The sequence below is a fragment of the Bubalus kerabau genome, chromosome 8, assembly GCF_029407905.1.
Source record: "Bubalus kerabau isolate K-KA32 ecotype Philippines breed swamp buffalo chromosome 8, PCC_UOA_SB_1v2, whole genome shotgun sequence".
NCBI lineage: Eukaryota > Metazoa > Chordata > Mammalia > Artiodactyla > Bovidae > Bubalus > Bubalus kerabau.
In genome coordinates this window covers 96,215,244-96,241,424 of record NC_073631.1, presented here as the reverse complement: position 1 = coordinate 96,241,424, position 26,181 = coordinate 96,215,244, and the positions used below count along the sequence as shown (strand labels likewise).

Sequence of the window (26,181 nt, the reverse complement as noted above, 5' to 3'; positions counted from 1 at the left end):
ATAGTCTTCCTAATTACAGTTTTGTAGCTGTAAGACATTGATTGATTTCCTTACAGTGCCTCTATTAATTTTCTTTTTTTTAGTATTATGAGTAATATTGAATATCTAGCCTTTAACTTCTTTTGACTCTTTTCCTTAAGAAATAATCACTGACTCAAAATTATGTGACTTTTATGGTTCTTGATAGTATTAACAACAGCAACTTAAACTGGATTTTGTAACTGTGTGTTAACCTTGCTCTGATATTTCTTTTTCTGTCTAGTCTTTAGAATTTTGACTAAATTTTAGGCAGTGGCTTATATTCATACAGTTGTGCAATGATTTTAGGTCCAAAAGTGAGTTATTGCAGTAATGTTTGTAATAGTGGAAAAGAAGAAGGAAAAAAATACATGTGATGATACAGAAAATATATATAAGAGATAAAGGGAGAAAAAACTATCGTATAACCCAATTTGCACTTAAGATTTTTTTGATTTAAAATTTTGATAAAATACAAACAAAATTTACTGTCTTAACTATTTTTTAAAACCATTTTTAAGTGTATTATTCAGTAGTATTACTACATTCACACTGTTGTGGAATTAACCCCAAATTTTTTTTATCTTGCAAAACTGAAAGTATATTTATTAAACAACTCCCCTTTCTCCCCCTTCCTCTAGCCCCTAATAATCATTGGTCTACTGTCTAAGTTTCAGTTCAGTTCCATCTCTCAGTCGTGTCGACTCTTTACTCATAAAATGAAATCATATAGTTTTTGTCCTTTTGCGATTGACTTAGCATAATGTCCTTAAGGTTCATCCAGCATTGTAGCAGGAATCAGAATTTCCTTCCTTTTAAAGGCTGAATAACATTCCATTGTATGTATATGTTGTATCTTCATCCATTCATCCTTTGATGGACATTTGGTTGATTCTGCCTCTTGGCTATTGTGAATGATTCTGCTATAAACGTGAGTGTATAAATATTACTTCAAGACCCCACTTTCAGTTCTTCTGGACGTATACCCAGAAGTGGAATTGCTGAATCATATGGCAATTCTGTGTTTAATTTTTTTTTTTTTCGCATAACTGCCATACTGTTTTCCATAGCAGCTATACTATTTTGCGTTCCCATCAATGGTACACAGGTTCTAATTTCTCCATATCTGTTTTTATTTTTGTTGCCTGTGCTTTTGGTGTTACATTCAAGAAATCATTACCAAATATAATGTCATGAAGCTTTTCCCCAATATTTTCTTCTGAGAGTTTTATAGTTTTGGGATTTACACTTAGGTCTTTGATTCATTTTGAGATAATTTCTGTATGTGATGTATGTTAAGGGTCTGACTTCATTCTTTTGCAGTTTTCCCTGCACTGTCCATTTTTCATTGAATGGTCTTGGTACCCTTATTGAAAGTCATTTATATGTAAGGGATTTATTTCTGGACTCTATTCTATCCCAGTGGTTGTCTTTATTTCAGTCCCATACTGTTTTGATTATTATAGCTTTGTAATAAGTTTTGAAATTGGGAAATTGAGACCTCCAACTTTGTTTGTTTGTTTGTTTCAAGAGGTTTTTGGCTATTTGGAGTCCCTTGAGATTTCATATGATTTCTTTTTTGGACTCTAATCCTAGGTTTATTCAACATAATCCTTTTATTCTACACAACAAAGTAGTACAAACACAACATCATCTAAAATACTACAAAGTTACAAAACTCAAAACAGAAAATTTATAGTACTAAGTCGACAATAAAGGCCAAAGAAGCAGTGTACACATTGCTGAGGTAAGCTGCCTGGCCACCATGAATACCAGCACAGCAGGGGGAACTGTGTTCATATGAATTTTAGGATAGGTTTTTCTATTTCCACAAAAAAATGTCATTGGGATTTTTGACTGGGATTGCATCGTATCTGTTGATCACTTCATTATAGCATTGACACCTTAACAATATTGGGTTTTCTAATCTGTGAACATAAGATGTCTTTCCATTTATTGGTGTCTTTAATTTCTTTCAGTCACATTTTATAATTTATTTTACTCTTTTTCATGCTGTTGTAAATGAACCAATTTGTACTTTTAAAAGCTGTTCTATTATATACACACACACACACACACACACACACACGCACGCAGGCTACTTTATTACAAATAATAAGTAGTAAATTTATGGAAAGATGTACATAAGATTTTCCTAACCTGTGCTATTTGTTGTTTTTTTTTTCATGAGCATAGTATATATACTTTTACAATTAAAACCAGACCTAGGTTTTTAAAAGGAGATAAAACTAAATGTTAATCTTTTTTTATGAGAATTGATTTCTTGTTACTCTCAAAAATAGTTTACTTTCTCATTCCCCAGAGTCTCCAATAATTTTTTTAATGTTAAAATCCCTAATCTTTGAGTATTACTTTTTGTAGTTTACAAAGTGGCCTAACTTCATGTCCCAGAAATAACTGACTTTGGGCCACAGATCAAGTGACATGCATGACTTAAAAATAGCATGTGACTGCCTTCATGACATATTTTGCCAAAGGAGGAGATCTCCTCTCTAGTAGATAGTCATATACTAATTGGGATAACCTTAAAAAACTCTCTCTTTTTGTTTTTTTTTAAACTATGAATCTTCCCAGTAGAAGTAGTATTCTACCTACAAGGTGTCTCAGGGGAAAGTATAACAGTTGTTTCTCTCTGCTTCTGTTTTTCTCTGTTTTATCCAGTGCTGTTCTTTAGAAGGACAGGATCATATTGGCCCTAGATTAGGGCGAATGAGAGCATGGGGAGAACCTTCAAAGGAGGACTGGGCTTAAAGTCAAGGCTGTTGGTTTGAATCTTGCCACTTACTGTTACTTTGCAGGAGATTTTTTATCTGTAAAATAGGGTTAGTGATACCTAGCTTATAGGGTTATGGTGAAATACCAAGTAGAAATTTAAAGATGATCTGGCATGTAGTAGGTGATCAGTGAATGTTAGTTCTCTTCTTGGAAAAGAGCCTGCCAGACTGTCATTATGTACTTGCAAAACTAGCTAGAGCATGTCTCCCTCAGCTCTAAGGCAGCCACCCACACATGGAATAAGTCTCTACCAAGTTCACATTTCCTCATCCAGACTAATACATGATAGATAGAAATACAGCATAAGTCTGAAATAGAAGTCATGGACATTCCATAATGTAAGGAAAATCTTGAGGCTAGGAAAATGAACCCAAATAATGCATTGCTTTGAACAAAAATATCTGTGATCTTTGTCCTGTAATACAGGAAAATAAGATACATTATCAACCTGGCCTGCTTGATTTCTTACTGCTAAGCAAGTTTTACAGCTCCTTCTTTAGCAGGCTGTGACATATGGTGGGAAATGAACAGAAATAAGAGGTAATGTTGAGGTTCTAGAGAAAGGATTTGAAATTGCTCACCTCCTCTTAGTAATTCTCTTTCTCTAGTGCGTATATTGCCCTTGAACCTTCTGTTCCACACATGACTCAGTCTCCCTTTTGGTTTTAAGGTCCTGTTACTCCTGCCTCAACATGCTGCTTTGTTTGCCATCGTAGCAGGGAGGGTAAACTGGTTCAGTTTCATTTCAGCAAGTCCAAGCCTGTTTCTCATATGTACTGGTAATTAATTCCCTGGCATTTTTAGTTGGCCAACTTGAAGAAAACTGGAGTTTCTTCATTCTAAAATATCATTCTTGCTTTCCAGATACTACTAAGCATGTCCAGAAGAATTTTTGCTGTCATTTCCCATTTCTCTTGTCTTGGTGCTTACTCTGTGAGTGTCACTTGCATGAGGATCTCAAGGTCAGAAGATAGGAATACGAAGCCCTGACACTAGAATAGGCCTGTATGGGGGTGTCTTCTTTCTGAATGAAGTCAGTAGTTAGAGCTTGATTACTTTCCATATGCACATCGGATGAAAAGAGCTACATTTCTCAGCACACTACTGGGATTATGGGGCTTGAAGAATAGTGACCATGAAATTACTCAAAGGTACAATGAAAGTCTCCTGGGCATGTATCTGGAGAAAACTATAATTTGAAAAGATACATGCACCCCAGTGTTCATAGCAACACTATTTACAGTAGCCAGGTCACAGAAGCAACCTCTAAATGTCTGTCAACGGATGAGTGGATGAAGACGTGGTGTATATACACAATGAAGTTCTACTCAGCCATTAAAAGGAATGAAATAATGCCGTTTGCAGCAACATGGAAGGAGCTAGAGATTATCATACTGAGTAAAGAAAGTCAGAAAAAGAAAGACAAATAACATTATGTGGAATCTAAAATATGACACAAATGAACATATTTACAAAACAACAACAGACAGATAGAGAAAACAAACATATTTACCAAAGGGGAAAGGGTTGAGGGAGGGATAAATTACACCACATTTTCAATCAACTCTACTTTGATTATTTAAAAATAAATAAATAAAGGATAAGGATTAGGATGGTGAGACTAGAAGTCAGAAAATTCTACAAAAATAATGGCAATTTTGAATGAATGACTATAAATAAATAAATAAGTGTAAATTAAAACAATCCCTAAATATTAAATACCAGGAGGACTGAGGCAGAAAACAGAAAATAGTTCTAGTTTTTAAGGAAGTTTTTATTTTATTTATTTATTTTAAATCCATTTCTTTGGACTTAATCACCAAGGACACTTAAGTTAAACATTGACTAAAACTCTTGACAGCAGAGCAGTTCTGACAGGATTGGGGGCAGAAGCTGAGCTGATTCGAGAAACTAACCATACCTCATTTCACCCTGTCTCAGCACAGTTCTCCTGTACTTGTATTTGGGTTTCAGTACTTTTTCTTGTGTCATGAAAGAGGCTAAGAATGGAGTTGTCATTTCTTTTCCATAGTTAACCAGGATCTCTGGCTGAAGAAGGGTAGAATTGAAGAACATGTAAGGCTTTAGGATCGCAAAAGATTTTGAGTCTCTAACATTATCCTGAGTTTCTCTCTTTCCTGTTGTTTTAGTCCCTTATAATAACAGTAGCACACCACACAGTGACTTTTCTAGAGTTACATATCTTCCTCCTTCATGACTTTCAGAAGCATGCGTGATAGGGGTTCACTCACCAAGGCTGCCTACTTAGAGTCAGTGTTGATTTAGAAATAGAGAAATGTTATGCTTTTATTGAAACATGTTAAATTCACAGGGCAAATGGCAGAATTTCCATAAAACTAGAAGATCTTCTTTAATTTCCTTACATTTTTAGGATGGAGGGAGACTAGAAGAAAGTTTCTGTTTAATCAAGTCCTGAAATCTAAATCAAAGTTCTTGGTGATGTTTCAGACCCTATAATAAATAGCTGGGGAATCCAGATGTAGGCACTTAAGGTGATGGCTCTCATTACCTTCTTTTATGCTGGATCACGGTTAGTGATTCCCACTCTGACATTTAACCATTACAGGAAGGAGAGAGCTTTCTTCTGACATTGACTCCTAGGCTATAGGCTGTGGTCCCTGATGTTTTTCAGCGCCAAAGAGAGTGCCACATAGGGTGAGCATATTATTAATTGAATGTGCTTTGTTTTCCACTATTTTAGCTGAGCCTCATGTTCAGTTACCATATTATGAAGACTGGCAGAAAAGAATGCAGCTGGCATCAACAGGTTTTTTTGGTGACAGTCTTAAGACAAAGGAAGCCTTTTGAAAAAACAGGGTCAAATGAATATTGGGCTATTCATACCACCTAGGCATCTCTGTGCTTGCCTGAAGACCAAGACCAGCTTCCTCCTCCTCCCTTTGTTCATACCTTAACCCTTTCCTCTCTCCTCTCCCTTCTCCTCCCACAGCATGAAATCTTGAGCAGCCTGTTCAGCTAGACTGATTGAGAGTTACTTGCTGAATTGGGCTTTAAAACAAAATGTGCTTTTGGAAAAGAATGAGGAAACAAGGGTACCTAAGTTAGCTCAGTTCATAGAGTTAAAATGATCCACCTTAGGTGAATATGCTTGCTTTTTTACTTTGAGGGTTCTGACTTTTCTTAGATTTATCAAGGACTTTAACCAAGTATTATTGTTATTTGGCCGCACAGCATATGGGATCTTAGTTCCCTGATCAAGGATCGAAACTTTGCACCCCTACAGTGGAAGTGCAAAGTCTTCCACTGTTCTACCAGGGAAGTCCCACAAACAGGTTTTATTGTTATAGCAGCCTATATTTGTCAAATGCTCTTTTGTTACTATTCTGTTATCCTAAGCACTTTACATACAGGCATTGATTTAATCCTCAGAACATTGTGGGGTAGATAATGGATGAGGAAACTGAGGCAGATGCTCAAAGACACAATGAAACCAAGATTTAGACCAAAGCAATTTTTTCTCCAAAGCCCACTCTTTAAGGGCCACATAGCTTATAATTATTCCCATATACAGTAGTTAATATTTACCCCTGAGTTACAGAAAGATCAAAAGTAGGGTCAAGAGCAGAGCTGGGACAGTTCTCAGGGTCCCTCTAAGTTGTGGTTGCTTTTCAGTGTATTATACTTTTCTTATCAGGCAGGGACCAACCTACCTTTCTTTTCTTTTCCAGTGCTGAGGAATGTAAACAAGTTTGCTGGGCCTTGCGAGACTTCACTAGGTTGTTTCGATAGCTCACACTCCTGTACTGTGCCTGTCACCCAGGTGAGTGGTGGCTGTCAGGAGTACTTGAGGGTGGGCACAGGTTTTAATGCCCAGGCTGGGACTAGTACTATAGCTGGAGTTGTGGATGCCATTCACCCCCATAAGAAAGTTACTGTTGCAGAATATCTTTTTAAAAAAATTCCTCCCTTCCTCTTCTTACAGATATTTCCAGAATGGTAAGTATGTGTGGTGACAGATGAGAGTACTTTTCAACCTGGCTGTTTTGGTGAAAACAGTGCTGGCCTTAAAGCCATGATACATGGCACTGCCCTCCTAAAACTGATCTTTCAGATTTGAGGAGCAAAGAGGCTTGTTCTTACCAATTTTTATAATTTTAACACTGAAATGCCAGGTTTTTGACCGAGGCAGGAGGTATAGGAAAGCAGCTGGCCTATTTGTCTAGCCCCTGATCATCACCAGTTTTCTCCATGGACTTTCTGATTCCGAAGTAAAGCAGAGAAGCTTAGCTGAGGGAGGGAAGGACCGAGTGGTGGGATCTGGGTGCCTGTTTCTTGACTGAGAGAAGAAAGGCAGCTCTCCTGTAAGCCCACTCTGTGATGTCTTAAGCCAAATTTATCCTTCTTGGAGGTAATTCTTGATGAATGTGCAGCCCTCTCATTGGTGGTTTTGTGATTAAATGCTTTATGGGTGAAGATGCTGTTCAGCGGTGCCTCCCATACCAGAAATTGTTCTAAACTTTGGTTTTTTAATTAGTAATATCATTTGGAATCCTCAAGTTTTGCAGTGTCTGAATAGCTAATATTGATGCACATAGGGTTATTTGTGCGTAGCTGTGGGTATTCATAGCTAACATTTATGGAGCCCTGATTGCATGTCTGGTACTGTCCTGAGTACTTTGTATCATGTACAAAGCGTATTATATACTAACTGTAAGATAGTCCTCACACAGTCCTCTGGATTAGTTACTATTATTATTTCCATTTTACAAATGAGGAAATTTGTAAATGAGATTTGAAGATGTTAAGTAATTTGCTTGATGCCACAGTCAGTAATTGATAGACCCACAGTTCACTTTTCTGGTGTCAGAATCTTCACCTTTACCCACTCTACTTAAAGCTTTTACATAGTACCCTTTACATAAAGTCTAGATCAATGGTTTTTAAACCTTTTTTTAGTAGGCAAAGCCTTCTTTCAAAATAAAATCTTGCATGAAACCCCAGTATTTATTTAAGCAGACTTAAATGGAGGTTTCCAGGTTTGGTTTTGGAGTGGGCAGCCTGGATCTGCTGGCTACTCCTTACCCCTACATATTACCCCTGAGCACACTCAGAATTGGAAAACAATGACAGACAGTATTTCATTAAACCAGTAGCTCCTTTAAAATCACAAGGTAAAAAATCCAACTACTACTTTTCCTTTGTTTTTAAACTGAAGTTCTTACATCAGAGGCCAGAGTGAGGTACTAGAGCATGTATAGAAACTTCTGCCTTGTGGTTGACTTTATGACGTGCTTGCCATCTCCCGGACCACAGTTAATTGACTGTCTTCTTTCTTTTGTCAGGAATGTCTTTTTTAATTAGAAGACAGGAAGAAAACAAAAACCAGACTGTGTCCCACAATCAGAAACCTCCATTGTGGCAGAGGGGCCTTCACCCGCCACCAGGGCATCCCGCCAGACAGGGAGAGACTGCAGCCTTCCAAGGCCACCCTGCGGAGTTCCTGTTTGGGGATGTGAGGGAGAATCAGCTGTTTAGAGAGATGGCTGTGGCCTGTCCGGCGTGGTGGGAGGGGAGCTGGTTTCCTGGTGAACTTGTTTCTAAAAGGAAAAATAATTTTAAGGAAATAAAAAAGGAAAAAAAAAAAAGGAAAACTAAACTGAAACTACAATTGAAACATTCTCCTGGTAGCAAATGACACGCACACTTACATACATGCACCCACACACACACATGCTAGCACGCATGTGTGCACACAGAAAAATACAAGTACAGAACTGTCTGCGAAACAAAAGCATTTACTTAGGGAAGATGGGAATTCAAATGAATTAAACAGCTGCAATTGGAAGGAAAGGGTCAAGATCATCTCTTAAGGTTTTCTTTTGTCCTTTCCTTCTCTCCTCCCCTCTCTTCTTTTCCTTTCCCCTTCCTCTTTTAATGAAAGTGAGTCAAAATTTCTCCTCGTGTCCCAACTCGTGTCTGGTCCCAACTGTTTATTCTCACCTTTAGAGTTGTTCACATAAGAAGTAAGCAAGGCACCTGTTCTGCTTTTTATCATGGTCACATCAATGATATTAGGACCTGCCAGGGCCAAAATTCATGTATACCCCAACTCTGACCCTACTCAATCTCTCTAAGTCCACTTCCAATCTACCTTGGATTGTCATCTTTGGAGAGAAGAGCCAAAATTAGGGTGAGTGGGATACAAATACTTTTTTCTTTTAGTTTTTTTTTCCTTTTTCGTTAATTTTTTACCCATAGACTTGAGAGAGGAAAACAGAAGGTGGGAGAATGGAAAAAAGTGTTTACAGGGCTAACTATATTACTAAAAAATGTGGAAATCATTTGACTTCATGGGGGGTGAGGCAGGAGAGGAAAGCTGAAGCAAGCCCTGATGCTTTCAAGGAACTGTAGCCCTGCACAGGCACTGGACACAAGAACATGTTCTGTCTGGTGGTGTCGCCATCTCAAGAACAAATCAACAGCAACAAAAGAAAGAAAAAGAAAAAACAATAAATTTTTAAAATTTAATCAGTGTTTGTTTTTCCTTCCTTTCACTGCCTCATAAATCTGAGATGTACAGCTGGTGACTGCCTGAGTGAATAGTCTTAGTTGTTCTCTAATAGATGTCTGGGTACGGAGGTTGAAAGCCAGGCCCCGCCCAGTGCCCAGACCGTTCATATTTCAGGGGAGTGGCTCGCTCTGCGTCTTTCATTCTTCCAGCTTACCCTAAAACTCCTGCTATGTTCTGTCCTCCTGTATGGCCTCAGTGGGTAGGAGAATGGGTCATTTGGCATGTTAAACAAAATGTAGTGTGTTCTTTTTGCAGTGGCCATCCAAGTAGATTGTATCCTAACTACTGAATAGTCAATCTTAAAAGAGCCCTGTAATGAAGAGTCATTGACATAAAATAAGCTGCATGTGTTTAAGGTGTACAGTTGGTAAGCTTTGACATAGGGTACACGCATGAAACCATAAAGACTAAGTTCTTTTCCCAAAAGTTTCTTCATGCCTCTTCCCATCCTCTGCCACACTCAAGTACCCACTGCTCTCCTGTCATTGTGGGTTAGTTTGCATTTTCCTGAGCTTTATGTAAATGAGATCATACAGTATGTTATAGTAATTGGGCTTAGAGCTAATAACCTTGACCACAAAGTTGCATCTAGCATTTGGAGTCCTTGAAACAAACCTCTCTGTATAATATCAGCTCTGAGTTTTATTCTCTAAAGAGGCAGTGTAATAAATGGAGAAAAAAACTTGAGTATGGAACAATATTTGGAATAAGATGATCAAATTCTGGGGATCAGCACCTTACCTTAGCCATCCTGCTCATTTTCTGGCTAAACTAAATTTTGAAGCCTAATTCAGCCTTAGGTCCTTACAATGACCCATTGACTTTGGTCTGTTTAAGGAATTTGGCTTTTATCACAGAAAGTCGTATCTGGGACTAAAAGATGTAGAAGACTTAATACCACTCCCCAGCCACCACAAAATAGCCTTTGGAATATATATCTTAGTATATATCAAGAACATCTCCACAGCTACAATATTGAAAACCAGAACTGTTACTAATGGTTCTCACTGTACTTTTCAGTGTCAGATTGTTTAGACTACTTAATACAAATAGTCTTGCTAACAACTTTTGTCATAGCAAGGATACCCACCTATATTTCAGTTTAAAAGGATCAGTTTACTGTCTGGGATCAGGTATCCTAATAAAATACTGTCTTCCTGCTTGACATTGTCTAGTGGGAGTAGAATGAGTCTTACACCTGAATTAACCTGTCATAAAGTTCCCACGGAGCTGTTCCCTTATTTCCATGACTGACTTAGCCAAGAGATTTTAGTCATGATTGTGTGAAACACAAATCACCCATTGGGCCTATTCCCAGCAAGATTTTACTAAGGAGAAGTAACTTGTAATTTTTGTACCTGTTCTATAAAGATCAATAACTTGAGAGTGTATTGTAAATAAGATAGGATCTTTTGGATGGCATCCACACTTCATGAAAAGTACATGTCCACATTGTGTAGCTCTGGTACTAAGTCGCTTTACAAGGATGAAAGCCAAAAATCCAGAGAAGTTAAATATCCAAGATTTTGCAACAAGGTATGCCCAATTTTGGTGAGATGTATTACTAGCAAGTGAGAAGGTTGCCTTGTGAGAACACTCCTCTGACAAAAATGGGGGAAAGCTATCAATATTCTCTCCTACTGGACAAAGACTGAGAAGTTCTTCAGGTTAGTGAAAAGCTGAATAAGAGGAAGGAGTCTTGAATTAAAAAGGAGTATTATGTCGGATACAAGGATGAACTTGGGGAGAAGAAGCCTTGAAGAACTGAGGGAAACTACCGCATGCTAAAGAGGTGTATTCATCCCCGGGATCATGAGCATCAGTATTCTGTGGATTCCAACCTGCACGCTAGCAGAGGCCACCAGGGCAAAGGCCACTACCAAGTGGATCTGGAGCCTAGTGGAGCAGTGAATGGCAACGCTCCTGGCTTTAACTCTGGAACTTAATGATACTCGATATCTGCTACTATGGGGCCGGCAGAGCGGGGAGGGGGCGGGAGTGCAGTGGCTAGTGTTCCATCCATCACTGGCTACTACAGCACGGTTACCCTCCAGGAAATGATGGCCAGGTGTGCTGCGGTTTTTGCTTTTTGCTTTCATTTTTGTTTTATATAAGAAATCAAAATGTAAGTAGAAGCCAAAGGAGGATCCTCAGCAGCCCACTGCACTGCCTGCAGTATTGGAGAAGTCAGTCCAGGGATGGTCGCCTACTTCATTATTTCATCTACTCTGGTGAGAATGGCAGTTCATCTCTGTGTCTTCCTTGCAAAAAACCATGAGAGACATTCTAAAATGTACCCTCCAAGCCATCCAAGTCATCCAAAACCAGGGAAGTCGGAGAGCCAGTTAAATCAGTGATAGCTAGGGAGACACGATCACTAAATGTAAAGCAATCCTTTGGATAGGGTGCTAGAACAGAAAAAGTATGAGATTAAAAACTAACGAAATCTGAATAAAGAGTGGAATTTAGTTAATTAATAACGGTGTGTTCACTTTGTTTCATTAGTTGTGACAAATGTTCCATAGTAATGTAAGGTATAGTGTGAGATGTCAATAGTTGGGGGAACTGAGTGTGGGTCATATAGGCACTCTATTAGCTACTTTCCTGTAAATCTGAAACTATTCTAAGATTATTATTTTCTTTTAATCACTAAAATCTGCACAGGCCACTTAACCATATGAAGATGCTCATCCTTGTTCATCATGAGAAATGGTAGAGATACTATTTCTCACCTATCAGATTGGCAAAATCCAAAAAATTGGCATTATAATCTATTAAGATTGTGGGGAAACAGCTACACTCAGAGATTTATCTGGATTTTGAAAATATTTAAAATTAGACACATTTTTATCCTTTGACCCAGAAGTCCCATTTCTGTGGATTCATCCTAAAGATATATTGGCAAAAGTAATAAAAAGACATATGCACAAGCTTATCCACTGTAGTGTTGGGAATTTAGATGAGAAAGACTATGAAATGATAATTATTGAAGCTACTACATGGGAATTTTATACCATTCTCCCTACTTTCACAGATGTTAAAGATACTCCATAATAAAAAGATAACAGCAAAATTGTTCAGGTCAGAAAATTACATCTATAAGCCAGATTCAAACAGTGAGCTCCCAATTTGTATGCATTGTCCTAATATATTTAATAGCATATGAATATACATGAGGCTAACAGATAGTAATGGTCCTTAGTTGAGATCCAGCCCCTTTTCACCATTTCTTATGGGAAAATTGATTTGGACAGGATCTTAGACTCTGCACACATTTAAAAGTCCACGTCCTTGCTTCAGCCGGCTTCCTCCTGGAAAGCAAAGCCAGCCAGCCGAGTGCTTGTGAAGGCCTCACTGACTCATCAGCCTGGAAGGCAGGCCCTCCCTGTGTCAACAGCCCCAGAGCAGGAGGGCAGGTGCTGGGGTAAAGAGAGCTAACTGGCAGGAGAAATACAGTCCAGTAGAACAGCATGGGAGCAACTGGTGCTGAAAAATAATAACTGAGTCTGTTTTTAATATTTATTAATCCAAAAATACATAAATGTCCCCTTTCTATCCCAGGTTCTTAGTTTCTCAAGGGAGGTAGCTGCCAGACTTAGTATCTGGTGTAATACTTAATCTCTCTCTGGATGTTGTGAGGAAATGAGGCTCAAACTGTGTGTGTGTGTGTGTGTGTGTGTGTGTGTGTGTGTGTGCACGCGCGCGCACTCAGTCGCTCAGTCATGTCTGACTGTGAAGCCATGGATTGTAGCCCAGCAGGCTCCTCTGTCCATGGGATTTTCCAGGCAAGAATACTGGAGGAGGCTGCCATTTCCTCCCCCAGGGGATCAATGCTAAAGCTAGGGAACTCCAAAGTCAGGCCCATGCCCTGCAGAGGACCTGCCAGGGAGGTCTGACCCCCAGCACTTGGCTTTTCTTGCCTGAAGAAGTGAGGCACCCACAAGAAGGGACTGCTCTGGGGCAACTCCCTCTGTACAACTAGGCCCCCTGAGTTGGCAGAGTTCCTTCCCTCCACACTGATGCTGATGGCCAAGTTCCCCCAGAGCCAGTCCAGGAGAGACATATGCAGGAAGACAGAGTCCTCAAAGCAAAACTGGCTTCCAGCTTCCCTCAGCTTCTGAGGAGAACCTGGAACTCAGGCCTCTTTTCCCTCTTCTTCTTGACCCAGATCCGATTCTGGAGACCCCAAGATAGGACCCTGCTGCTCATCAGGTGCCCCCAGGAACTTTTGCCCTCCACATCTCTGCACAGCCACCCAGGAAACCTGGGCCAGTCACCACCCACAGCCTCCTTACTGCATGCCAACTGGGTGCATGGGCCAGGGTCCCTGTGCAGCACTGAGGCCTGGCATGGCAGGGGTTTGGGCTACAGGCTGCAGATGCTGCTGGGACAGCCAGATGTGATGGAGCTCCTTGAACTGTTCCACCATGCGGTCTTTGAGGTCTGGGTTTGAGATCTGTAGCCGGATGCTATCAGCTGACCAAGAAAGCTCCCCCGAGAACATCTCCAGCAACATCCGGGCTGCTACGGGTACCACCTAAGCGGGTGAAGAGGAGACAGGATGGGGTGAACTGTCTGGATCGGCAGGGCTGTCTGATCGAGTTATGCATGAGGGGATCTACCAGAGGGCAGGTGGTAGTTCACATCTGCCAGAAGAAGGGGCACCAATTTCTACTTTGTAGAAAAGCAGCTTATGTGTGAGCAGTGCCGGTCCTCAATTAACTCTGATCGCTGAATTCACCCTACCCAGACAGCCCTGCCCCTCACCCTGGGGCAAGGGCCCAGGATTTCCCAATATTCAAAGCAGAGTTCAGGAGGTTGATGATGGGAGTATACCTGTACAGTGATGAGCTTCTTCTCCCGGGGTTTGCAGTCAGGCCACTCCTCCCCGAAGCAGAAGAAGATCTCAAATGGAGGTGGGGTGTTGGTCTGGCCCTTCTGGAATAGGATGAGCTCTGCATTGAGAGTAAGACCCTTAGTCAGAGGCAAACACCAGGCCCCTGGATGAAAAGAGACCCAGAGAAACATGAGGTGGGGCCCTCACCATTGAGGAAGTCCTCCAGGCTGAAGAGCTTGGTCTTGACCTCCCGTTGGATGGGGTTGGGGTGTGAGCCCTGGGCTGAGGCGCAGGGCCCGCTCCAGAACACCTTGCATTGGCACAGGCGGATGGCATACAGATCCTGGCCTTGTAGCTGAAGGATGAGCCCACGGTCCAGGACGTCCAGCAGCTGGTTGGTATAAAAGCGCTGCTTCTCGCTGGGGATGTCCTCGGGGCTGGGGAAGCGCACTTGCTCCAGGCTCACCGGGCCAAAGAGCTCCACCTGCTCCTGGGTGGCCTCCAGTTGGCTGTAGAAGAGCCGGCAGCCTTGAGGGTTGCTGATGGTGAGAGCCCGGGGTGGCCGTCCCCGGTACTGGAACTTGATTTCCAGGTCAGTCACTGCAGGACAGAGAGGCAAGCCCACCCCGCCCATGAGCCGCATGCCTCCCCATTCTGCCATCCACTGATCTCTCCCTCTCTGCCCTGCAGCCAGGCCATCATCAGTCCCCCCCACTTTCCTCCCAGCCAAGCAGGGACTGGTATGGGCATTTTTGTTCTTCTCTTTGTCATCCTCCACCCTCCTAGCTGCTCCTCCCTGCCCGCCCTCCCCCCCTCCCAACCTCCCGTGGGTTCTTACGAGGCAGCATGTGGGGGCTGATCAACAGGTCGGGCAGGAGGTGTTCGCCTGTGGGGGCCAGGCTGGTAGACAGGGGCCCAGGCTGCGGTTGCGAGCTCGGCAGGACCTCAGAAAACACCTCCCCAAAGTCAGCGGCATTGCCAGGAGCAGGGACCAGCAGGTTGGGGCCTGGAGCAGGGGGAGCCAACACCACAGGCGGCTGGAGAGTGGGTGGCCACTTGACATCCTCTTTGGGTAAAGAATAGGGTGCCATGGCAGGGCCGGGCTGCACTGCTTCTATAGAAGGTGGGAGTGGACAAAATTTTTATGTCACTTCTAGGAACTGCCTCCAGGCTCACCTACTCCCAGCCCTGGGCCATCCCCCAGCCTCCCTTCAGCCCCCTCCCAGGTACCTGTGGTCCCCGCAGCTCCTCCTTATACTAGACCCCCAACCACATCACCTCCCAGCCCCACCTGTGATGCTCAGGCCTGGTAACATCTTCTGGAGCTGAAGAGAAGACACAGGCAAAGGAGGAGCGAGGAGGCCAGAGAGAGAAGGAAGGACAGGTTATTAAACTGATCCAATGCTGAAGAATGAGACCCACAAGGCAACTCCCTGGTCTTCAGCTTAGGCGAGGCCAGACACTCAGGCCCAACTCTGCCATCCCAGGCATGTCAGTAGGCTCTTGGTACCCCAGTTTCTGCCTCTGCAGGTGGGAATACCTGCTAAGCCCCAACTACTGAGGCTGAGACCATGCGTGAGCATGTTTTCTACCAACAGAGTCCCAGGGAGGTTCAAGGTGGTGACTTTGTTCTTGTCCCCAGAATCCCAAGAGAAGAAACCCAGAGAAGGGCTGCAGAAATGGCAGCAGGCTCCAGAGGAATGGAACTGCCCAGTCCTGCAGTGGAGTGGGACAAGCAACCAGGCCTAGCGAGGCCCAGGGCAGCGGCACAGGCTGCCAAGCACGCCCCCAAGCTCACCTCTTCCTCTTCTTCTTCCTCAGCATTATCCTCACTGGGCTGTGACTCTGCAGAGGAAGACAGAAATGAAAGACCGGAAGGTAGTCAGCAGGGGAGAGGGAGGCTTCAGGGCTCCAGGTGGCTTCTCTCCTGCCCAGAGCTGCCCAAATACAGAGGGAAAGGCCACACAGCCACCAGCAATCACTGGGGACACCGCCCCTGACCCCACGGCGCTCCCCTCCCTGGGTCACCCGACCTACATTCACTGGGTCACCTGACCTACATTCACTGACGGAGCCAAGAACCAGGATCGGGTGAGGAAATCAAACCCGGCGGGGAGGGGCCTGGTCCATGCCAAGCCGCTCCTAGCCTCACCAGTGATCCACTCCTGGGAGCCCTGGGTTTCTGCCCAAGTGGCACGTCCCCAACCACTGCACACTGGAGGGGCCCCAGGCCTCCATGCATAGCCCCCTAGGTGGCCCACATACAGCCAGGCAGGATACCTGCGGGAGCCGGGCCATTGGAGCAGACCTCGTAGATCTTGTAGGGCTGAGGCGGCATGTCCCGGGGCCCGTCATAGATGAGGCGGAAGTCACGGCTCTTGTTCAGGGCACAGCGCAGGTTGGCCTTCCACTTGGCCGGATCGGCCTCGTCCACTCCCTCGGTGTACTTCCCCGTCTCCTTGGCCCAGGCCTAGGGCAGGAAGACAAGACAGACAACCACAGAGAACCTCTCCCCTCACCGAAGCCCAGCCCCTTCAGGCTGGGGGGAGTCACTGCTGTGAATGAGAGCATCACACAGGCCGAGCCCAGCGCCCATCTGCAAGGTGGGAGTTAGGAAGCCAGTCTCTTACGCCTCCAACAAGCTAGAGGAATTCTAGATGCTTTGAAAGGCATCATATTCACTAGTCTTAAGGTGGCTGCTGCTGCTGCTGCTAAGTCACTTCAGTCGTGTCCGACTCTGTGCGACCCCATAGACTGCAGCCCACCAGGCTCCCCCGCCCCTGGGATTCTCCAGGCAAGAACACTGGAGTGGGTTGCCATTTCCTTCTCCAATGATGAAAGTGAAAAGTGAAAGCTAAGCCGCTCAGTTGTGTCCAACTCACAGTGACCCCAGGGACTGCAGCACCAGGCTCCTCCGTCCGTGGGATTTTCTAGGCAAGAGTACTGGAGTGGGGTGCCATTGCCTTCTCCGTCTTAAGGTGGCAAACAGGTATAATCTCTAAGGAGGATGGGATAACATGGTGGATAAGAGGGGTCTGGAGAAGAACTGGGTTTGGATCGGAATCTTCCACCGCCACCTGTGTGCCAGGGCCACATCACTTTGCCTCTCTTTGTTTTGGTCTCCCCATCACAGCACCTGCCTCACAGTGTGGTGGTGAAGACTCAGGCTTAATGCCCATAAAGCTCTCTGAACTGTGTCTCCCCTTGGGATGGACTCTGTACACTTGGGCTGTTGGTATTATGATGATAATGATTTTTTTGTGGAGGTGGAGGGCCTCACCATGTGGCTTGCGGGATCTCAGGTCCCTGACCAGAGATTGAGTCGGGCCATGGCAGTGAAAGCACTGGAGTCCTAGCCACTAGATCACCAAGGAACTCCCAGTACTGTTATTTTGGAAGGTAATTTGGTTGATCTCAGGATTACACATTTCCATCCTTTAACCCAGTAATTTGACTTCTGGGAATTTATCCGACAGATAAAGATGCATCCACACAAAAGCTTGTGCATATAAGCTTATTCATTGCAGCTCTGTTTCTAAAAGAAAAAGACCCTCAATTATCTAAATGTCCATCAATGGGGGCTGGTTAAATTATGGCCAACCCATAAAATGGAATATTGGGCAACAAGAAAAAAAAAAAGGAGGAAGTTTTTTATATACTGACATGTTGTAATCTTCAAAAAATGAGGTGCAGAAGAAGATGTAAACATCTACCATTTTTGTCAAAAGTAGGCGAAAGGATCGGAGAAGGCAATGGCACCCCACTCCAGTACTCTTGCCTGGAAAATCCCATGGACGGAGGAGCCTGGTAGACTGCAATCCATGGGGTCACTAAGAGTTGGACATGACTGAGCAATTTCACTTTCACTTTTTTCACTTTCATGCATTGGAAAAGGAAATGGCAACCCACTCCAGTGTTCTTGCCTGGAGAACCCCAGGAATGGGGGAGCCTGGTGGGCTGCCATCTATGGGCTCGCACAGAGTCAGACACTACTGAAGTGACTTAGCAGCAGCAGCAGGGGAAAGGATAGGCACATATTTGCTTGCCTATGTACAAAAATCCCTTAGGAAGGATAAACAAGAAACTGAGAATACGAACTGTCCCAAAGGAGGAGGTTGGATGTCTGGGAGACTGTCTCCCATTTGGGAGACTTGTTGCATTTTACACTTTTTTAAATGTTGAATTATGTGACCATGTTACTTATTCAAAAATGAGAAATGGATTTGAAAGGAACCTTGAAAAGACAAACACTACGTGCAAAAACTAAGCAACACATGGCCAAAACTTTAAAAATAAGCATTCTCTTCGACCCAGAAGAACTCTAGGAACTAATCCCAAAGAAAACCATTTGAGATGTGCCAAGGATAAGAGTTTAGAGGGTGTCCATGGCAGTGTGGTCTTCAACATGGAGACACTGAAAGCAACCTAAGGTGTCCCAAATCTGGCATTTGGTGACTAAAGTGTGCTCCCTGCTCCGATGGAACATTCAGTGGCATTTAAATGTGGCATTTGTTGGAATGGGAACGCCGGTCCTGATGTTGGGTGGAAAATGCAGGTTACAAAATAGAATCTATAGCTTGATTCCATCTTTTGCACTTCATATACACATGGAGAAAACTGATAATACAAGCAAAAAATATTCATAGTATTAAGATTATGGGGGAATTCTGTGGTCCTTTAAGCGCATGTGTACACCAAATGTGCATCCTGGACAGGCGCTCATGTGTGATGAAAAAGTACAACGAGGAAGAGGAGGAGGAGTTACCCGAAGGTCTCCTGGGGCCCCTCAGTCCTCACCTTGCTCCGGGGATCGGATTAGAAAGGTTGCCCAGTGGTGATGCCTGCAGCCCCTTAGCCCCGGCCTGGGGTTGCTGGCCACAAGGCAGCTGGAAGAGTGGCCAGTCTGATGTAGGGGGGAGCCCTCTTCTAGGGAAGGGCCTTCAGAGGCCCAGGGCTTACCTTGAAGATGGTGTTATCTCCATCATGGCTAGGGCCGTGCCGTGTGGCATGACGCCAGGGGATGTAAAACAATTTCTTTTCCCCGTTGACCCACTGAAGCCCTGGGTACTGGCAGCTGTTGACCTGGGCCACCAGCCAGGGCTTCAGCCGCACGCGCCGGGGCGGAAGCAGGGCGGCGGGGGCCGGCTGGTTCATGGCACAGGTGTCTGCCAGAGAGAGCGGGGGCAGTTAGTACACATTAGAGGGCCGAGCCATGGCCCGTAGGACTCCCCCTTCCTCCCAGCACAGGAGGCCAGAGTCGTTCCAGCCTGTCCAGATGCTTAAGTCAGTTTTCCTCTCTAAGCATCAGCTTTCCTGTCACAAGGTCCCTGAGTCTGGGCTTTGTGTTTGAGGGAAAGGAAGGAGGGGTACACAGCTGCAGTGGACACTGTGGGTGTCCCACCCAGACGTCCTGTGCCCAGCGGGGCAGCAGTTCCCCAGCTGCTGTGAGTCCAAGCGCAGCACGGAGCTGCCCATTGCCGGAGAACTGCCCTCAGCTGCCCCACTCCAGGGCCAGGCCACCCCGCCACTCTGTGGGGGAGAGCCCACAGTCAGTGAAACACTCAGGGACAAAGGGCTGGTCCCCTTGCTTCAGATGGAGCAAATGTGCGCTCCAGGGTCCCCACAGGTTCTAGCTGAAGCCAGTATCCGGCTGAGCCCACATCCTTGCTTAGCTTTCTTCTTGCTTCCCCTGTTCCCCTCCCTCTCCCTCACCAAACCAACTTCCAAGAAACTCTGCTAAGACAAGGCAGAACCTGTGAGTCAGGAAGGGGTTTCCACACCCAGTCCTCAGAGCTTCCTTCCTTCCTTGGTTTCCCTCAGGGATGAAGCTTCCCACCCTTCTCCGACCTGGATATCTTGAAAGAAATCCCATGAGCCAACTCCATCTACCGCCTGAATTGCTGGCAAGGACAGTGGCCACCAAACTTAGAACTTCTGCTTTTCAAGGCAGCAATTTCCTAGACTCTGGTTCCTCCACCAACCATGCATTCATTCAGCAGCACCTTATGTTTGCTGTGGGACCCACACAGATAGGGTCCCCACCAGAGGGAGTGCCACCCCCCACCCCAGGCCACAGACTTGCCTCCCAAGTCAGAGGCCAGCTGGCCACAGGGAATCCCTGCCTCCTCCACTCCACCTGCCAGCTCCACTCCCCTCCAGACCCTGGACTGAAACTTCTCTTGAGCCCGCTTTCACTCTGCTCCACTCCTGCATGGTTTCTCCCCTGCACTTGCCCCTCACCTGTGAGCCCAGGGTCAGCGACAGAAGGGACGGAGCCAGCATAGCCCCCCGTCCCGAGACTCAGAGAAGACTCTGTCGATGGGCAAGGAAGGAACAAAGGGCTGAGCCACACGGTGAGAAATGAGGCTGCCTCCCACCCTGGGCCCTAGGTTTCTGAGCACATGTGAGTTAGGTGGGCGTGTACTTGTGTGTGTAAGAGGACACACGCTGCGCAGGCACCATGCTCCTCTCCCACCGCCTTGGTCCACCCGTCCCCTCTAGAAGATGCTGCACAAGTGATGGAGAGGGAGTGGTGGCCATGACGGTGGTGTAGGGATGGGGTGGGCCAGGGTCTTTCTCAGAAGTCATGCTTCCTGGAACAAGCGTGCCAACACTAGCCCTCCGGGCTGGGTCCCGCAACACTCACAGCTCCCTCTCCAGAGCGCCATGGGCTGCCCTGGACTCTCCTCCACTGAGACAAGTGGGGCTCCTATTCCGCCCACCACAGCCTCCCCCACCCAGACGTCTTGCTTACTTTCCAGGTCAGGGGGCAACCTCTTCAAGGGCAGGAGTGCCTCCGGTTCTTTCTTCCTCACCACTCGCCCCTCCTGGGCGTCTGCATTTACTGGACCAAAGTAGGACCTAAGGAAGGCCAGCCAGATGTTGGAAGCGTCCGTCCTCCAGCTGTTTATCACCCCACCTCCACCCCACTGCCACCCCAACCAACCCTGCCCTCCCCAGGATCCTCCTCCGACTCAAAGGTGAGACCAGACCCAAGAGGGAAGCTGTGAGCACTGTGAGGCAGTGAGGGTCTAAGGTGGGCAGGCTTGTCCGGGAAGGGATGACTGAAGGAAATGAGGTATCTGGGTGGCTGATGTAAACACTCAGTGGGGTGGGGATGAGAAATACCCCCGTGTGGCAGAAAGACTAGGGTTCAAGTCAAGACCAAGACAGCCTCCCCTGCGACAGACTACATCCTTGCTGAAGAACCTTCTGACAGCTAAAGCCACCCAATCACAGGCTGGACTGTTGCTGGGAGCAAAGGCTTCTGGGAGTACACAAGTCTTGGTGGGCTTCCTGGCCTGCACTGGGATACACACACACACACACACACACACACACACACACACACACACATCATCATCATCATTATCCAGGCCTGCTTCAGAATGTCCCCTGAAATTCCCTGCCCAGCACCTTTCTGGGTTGTAACGGCTAAGTGCCACCTCCACGCTGCTAAGGATTCTTGTCTGTGGGCCTCTCCCCAGAGCAGTGCCCAGCACTGGGCTGGGACAGAGAGGATGGGAGAGCATCCGGCCCTGCCCCCAGGTCTCAGAAGATGGGTGGCTCGGTTCCCCTTTCTGCACTAGCCTCCACCCAGCCCTAGGGGAAATGAAAGTGGCCAGACCGGACAACTCGGAAACCTGACTCACTATGAGCTGGGGGAGGGAAGGGATGTGGAGAAAATCACATTTGGGTCCCCCCGACCAAATGCTCCATCACTCATCCTGTAGCCCATCCCCCAACCCTCAAGCCCGCTGGCAGTCATCATCCATTGTGTGATTCACAGCATTGGAGAGCTTCATCCAATTTGTGTCTGTAGCATCCCCATGCCTCCCAAAGGCCTGGGTCCTAGAACAGACGGGCGACAGTCACAGCAGCAGGCCATTCTGGCTGCGAGAAGGTGGACCGAGGAAAGTTCTGTTGACAGAGGGCAAGGCAAGCTTCCCTGATGACCCCCACACATGGTCAGGCCTGCAGCTGTGCCAGAGGTGGTGAACTGGGAGGCCAGGAAGGTCGATTTCTCTGCCCAGGGCCAGGAGGAAGTCAGGGCAAGGCCTGCCGCACTGCTCTACAACACAAACCACTGACCTCTTGGCAGTAAGGTGCAGCCCCTTCTAGCAGCACAGGGAAGGACTCTGGAGAGGGCCTCCCACCTAAAGCCTGGCCATGGCCAAGAGAGGGTCTGCCCAGCATGCCACACAGGGAGCTTCAGCCACAGGTTTCCCTGCATCCAGGGGCATCAGGACCAGGCTCAGCATCAGCTCCCCAAGGAGGCTGCTTCCTGCCTGGAGATGGACTTAGACCTGATGCAAGCTATCCCAGTGCCAGGAGTTCTGAATTTCAGTGCCTTTGCGCTCCATCCCTACTTCCATCCTGATAGAAGCAGTCACTCAGATCCCCAGGGGGTCCCAGAAGCACAGCCCTGAGAAAGTCCATTCTACATCCCTCCCCCACAAGGAAAGCAGCTCACGAGGTAAAGAATCTGCCTGCACTACTTTGCTCTAGAATACCAGGTTCTAACTCTGGGTGGGGAAGATCCCCTGGAGGAGGGCATGGCAACCCACTCCAGTATTCTTGCCTGGAGAATCCCCTGGACAGAGGAGCCTGGTGGGCTACAGTCTATGGGGTCGCAAAGAGTCGGACACAACTGAGCAACTATACACACACACACACACACCCCTCGTGGCTGCTGAGAGGAGGACTTGACTTCCCATCAGGATGCAGGCTGGTCAGGGGGTCTGCCCTGATTCCTCAACAGCTGTGCAGGTTTGCAACCCCCAAACTAGCCTTGTGGATTAGAACCCTGAAAGATGGAGGAAAGCCGGATGAGCATACATCAGCTTCCATGGAAACATCAAAGGAGGAGTGGCCTGCTGAGGACCTGTTAATGTTAAGTCGCTTCAGTCATGTCCAACTCTGTGTGACCCCATAGACGGCAGCCCACCAGGCTCCACCGTCCCTGGGATTCTCCAGGCAAGAATACTGGAGTGGGTTGCCATTTCCTTCTCCAATGCATGAAAGAGAAAAGTGAAAGTGAAGTCACTCAGTCGTGTCCGACTCTTAGCGACCCCATGGACTGCAGCCCACCAGGCTCCTCTGTCCATGGATTTTCCAGGCAAGAGTACTGGAGTGGGATGCCATTGCCTTCTCCGGCTGAGGACCTGAGGAAGGCCCTATTATAGGGGAAGGGGCAGCCCAGGAGCATCTCTGGAGGTACACAGGCCCCACAACTCCTGAACTCCCAGGAGCCAGCCACAAGGGAAGCCTGAACACTGTGGGTACCAGGGACCCTCTAGGGGAGGAGGCTCTGCAGCCCCCAGAACTGCGCGATCAGCAAGCCCTTGCACCTCCTGAATTTGATTCAGACGTTTCCCGCAAACTCCACACCAAACTCCTGGAGAAGGCATGGGTGCCCTGCGTCCATCGAGACTTTAAGCCCCTCCCCCTCCGGGGGAGACGAGTTGAGACTCCAGGGCGGCAGATGCGGGCAGAAAGACGCTTCCCTTGGCTTCCTCTGGGGGCACGGTGGGGTAAGACCAAGGCGCAGGGCGGGGAAACCCCAGGGTTAAAAAAAGGGTGGTTTCCCAAGGCTTCCCTTGAGTTGCTGGTAGCCCCAGTACCCAATCCTATAACCCTGCTCTGGCCGGGCTGCCTCTCCCGGAGACTCTAGCTTTCTCCATCGACGCTGCCCTCGTCCTTATTGGTCCTGGTCACTCATCCCCGCTCTGGGCGCGCAGGGAGCCCCAACTCGGCTCTGCTCTCAAGATCGTCCCCGCAGGCGCCGCCCGGGGCTGCTTGGCCGCGCCTCCTGGCCCAACCCACTGAACTACCCCTACTCCCTCCCCGGCCCTGAGCTCTGGTTTAGGGTCTGCCTCTCCTACCGCTCCTCAGGGTGGAGGCGCCCCCGCCCTCATCCCCGCTCTGATGGGCGCAGGGTGGCGGCGAAGCCAGGGAAGTCCCCTCCGCCCCAGCTCCCCAGGGCCAGATCCGGTGCCTCCGGGGCCACAGAGACAACTGCGCGCCCGGGCCGCGCAGGTGTTCACCGTCTCCTATCCCACAACACTGTCACACTGGTCTCGCTTTCCCTCCACTTTTAGATTCTCGATTGTTTCCTTCTGATGTTCGGGGGAAGGCTGTAGAGGAAACTAGTCTACGAAGTATCTCGTCCGTGGTTCTTCTCGCTCAGGAGGGTTAGCACCTTCTTTTCCCCGCTGCAAGTAAAAGGACAGCCGGCGCCTCGCCTGACACCATCTTCCTACCCACTCTCTGCCCTAATTCTTGCCGTTGGCCTTAAGATCCAGGGAGAGATGAACCTCTTAAACCTCATTCTGTTACTGGAAAGGATGAGGGGAGGGCTGCCCGGGGAAGGCGGATCGGAGCGTACAGAATTCTAGGGGAAATCGGGGCTTTCCCTCCATGGCCCCAGGCGGGCGCTGCCCATCCACCGCAAAGGCGAGAGGAAGGGAGAGAAGCCGGAGAGCTGGCGCCCCTGGCATCCGTGCGGACTCCGCCGCCCGCGCCTCCGGGCTCCTCGGGTGCCTTCTGGACCAAGGCTGCTGGTGCGGGGCACCGCACTCTGATCAAGAAATAGGAGCATCTTGGAGGCCCCCACAACGGCGGGGCGCGCCCTGCCTTGGGCGTTCCCCACCCTGAGCTCGGGCACCTGGAAGAGCCGGACGCTGACCCCTCCCGCGCGCCCGCCCCGCTTCAGTCCCCAGCCCGCCGCCGGCAGGTGCCCCGCGGGCGCGGAGAGGAGCGCGCGGCTGCCTGGACCTACCTGTCTGCTGTGCGCCCGCGTGGCTGCGCCCGGGAGCCCCGGCCAGGCGGTGGGGCCGAGCTGCGCTGTCCTGGAGCCGCGCTGTCCTGGAGCCGCGCGGGTCCGCCCGCCAGCTCGCCACTTCCGCATCACCCGCCCCCGCCCCTGGGCCGCGGCTGCCCAGCCTCCGTGCGCTGGCAGCGCCCCGCCCTGCCCCGCAGAGCCACCCTGGGGTCCCCACGCAGACTCAGCGACCGAGGGACGGGGCTGAGCCCCGGGCCAGATTGGTTCCCCTGCAGCCCAGGGCCTGGCGGAGACGCGCGGCAGCGCAGTGGCCTGGACGGACTGCTGGGCTCCTTGAGAAATCTGGAGGCGCAAGAGTCGTTCGACAACCTCAGCCCCCCACCCTACCCTGCCATAGTGATCGGCTGGGCCCGGGAACTCTCTAGCCTGTCCCTCCGGGAGCTCTAGATCGGTGCGGACACTGGCGATCAACCGAGCCATGTACGAGCATGGTGGGGGTACTAGTCGCCCCTGGCCTTCGCCCCACGCGCCCGCGAACCCTTCCGAGGGTCGCCCAGTAACCAGCCACTGGCATCCAGACTCAGACACTCGCTCCACGAGGTGCCTACAGACAAGGATGCTCAGGCTACTCTGATTCTTTCTAATCTTCAACCTTCGCATCTGCCTGCCCCTGCTCCCCCTCCCTGATCGCCTTGGGAACCTCTGTGGGTCAGCGCCTTGGTCTCTTGTCCCACCTCTTCACTCACCGCTACCTTGACCATCCTTCTGCCAGTCTGAACGTTTTTTGGTTTCGCAGGCAGGCCTCGCTCGCTGGTCGCAACCCTCACACTGTCCAGTTACCTCTCCTGGAGCATTCTTCCCTTGGGAACTCCTGCTCCTCTTCAAATTTTGTTTCAGCATCACCTCCTTTGAAAAGCTTACCTTGACTTTGTCTCCTAGGTAGGGTTCCCAGACCCTGAGGCTTATCTTCACTGGTTTTCACTTAGGAGTTTAATGTCTGATTTCCACTAGAATCAGCTTACTCAGGAACCACACCTGTCTTTTCATCTCCTATTTTCTATAGTAATTTTTAATAAAAAAACATTTTTATATGAAGGAAATTTATGTCAATCGATTACATCTTAGATAGAAACTAAAATATATAAGTTCTAGAAAGTACTCTTTGCCCTTTAAAGTTTAGCACCTGTATTCTTA

The 26,181-nt window shown here is 47.6% G+C and overlaps 2 protein-coding genes across 5 annotated transcripts in view; one reads left to right on the top strand and one right to left on the bottom strand.

The window, feature by feature from the left end:
• The window catches only part of TNPO3 (transportin 3), a 79,129-nt gene extending 70,682 nt beyond the window's left edge, over positions 1–8,447 (top strand). For all 4 annotated transcript variants that reach the window (XM_055590869.1, XM_055590871.1, XM_055590872.1 and 1 more), the window contains 2 exons: positions 6,525–6,616; positions 8,139–8,447. In XM_055590869.1, the coding sequence (XP_055446844.1) occupies positions 6,525–6,585 (61 nt within the window). In that variant the 3' untranslated portion in view covers positions 6,586–6,616; positions 8,139–8,447. The remainder of the gene's footprint in view (positions 1–6,524; positions 6,617–8,138) is intronic.
• A 4,425-nt stretch (positions 8,448–12,872) lies between these two features.
• Positions 12,873–25,080, bottom strand: IRF5 (interferon regulatory factor 5). The gene is made up of 10 exons (XM_055590874.1): positions 24,985–25,080; positions 20,959–21,065; positions 19,164–19,369; positions 16,485–16,674; positions 16,003–16,049; positions 15,496–15,529; positions 15,043–15,318; positions 14,412–14,804; positions 14,204–14,322; positions 12,873–13,904 (listed from the first exon to the last, which is right to left on the bottom strand). The coding sequence occupies exons 3-10, from the start codon at positions 19,356–19,358 to the stop codon at positions 13,659–13,661; spliced, it is 1,500 nt and encodes a 499-aa protein (XP_055446849.1). The 5' UTR covers positions 19,359–19,369; positions 20,959–21,065; positions 24,985–25,080; the 3' UTR covers positions 12,873–13,658.
• Positions 25,081–26,181: the final 1,101 nt, after the last annotated feature.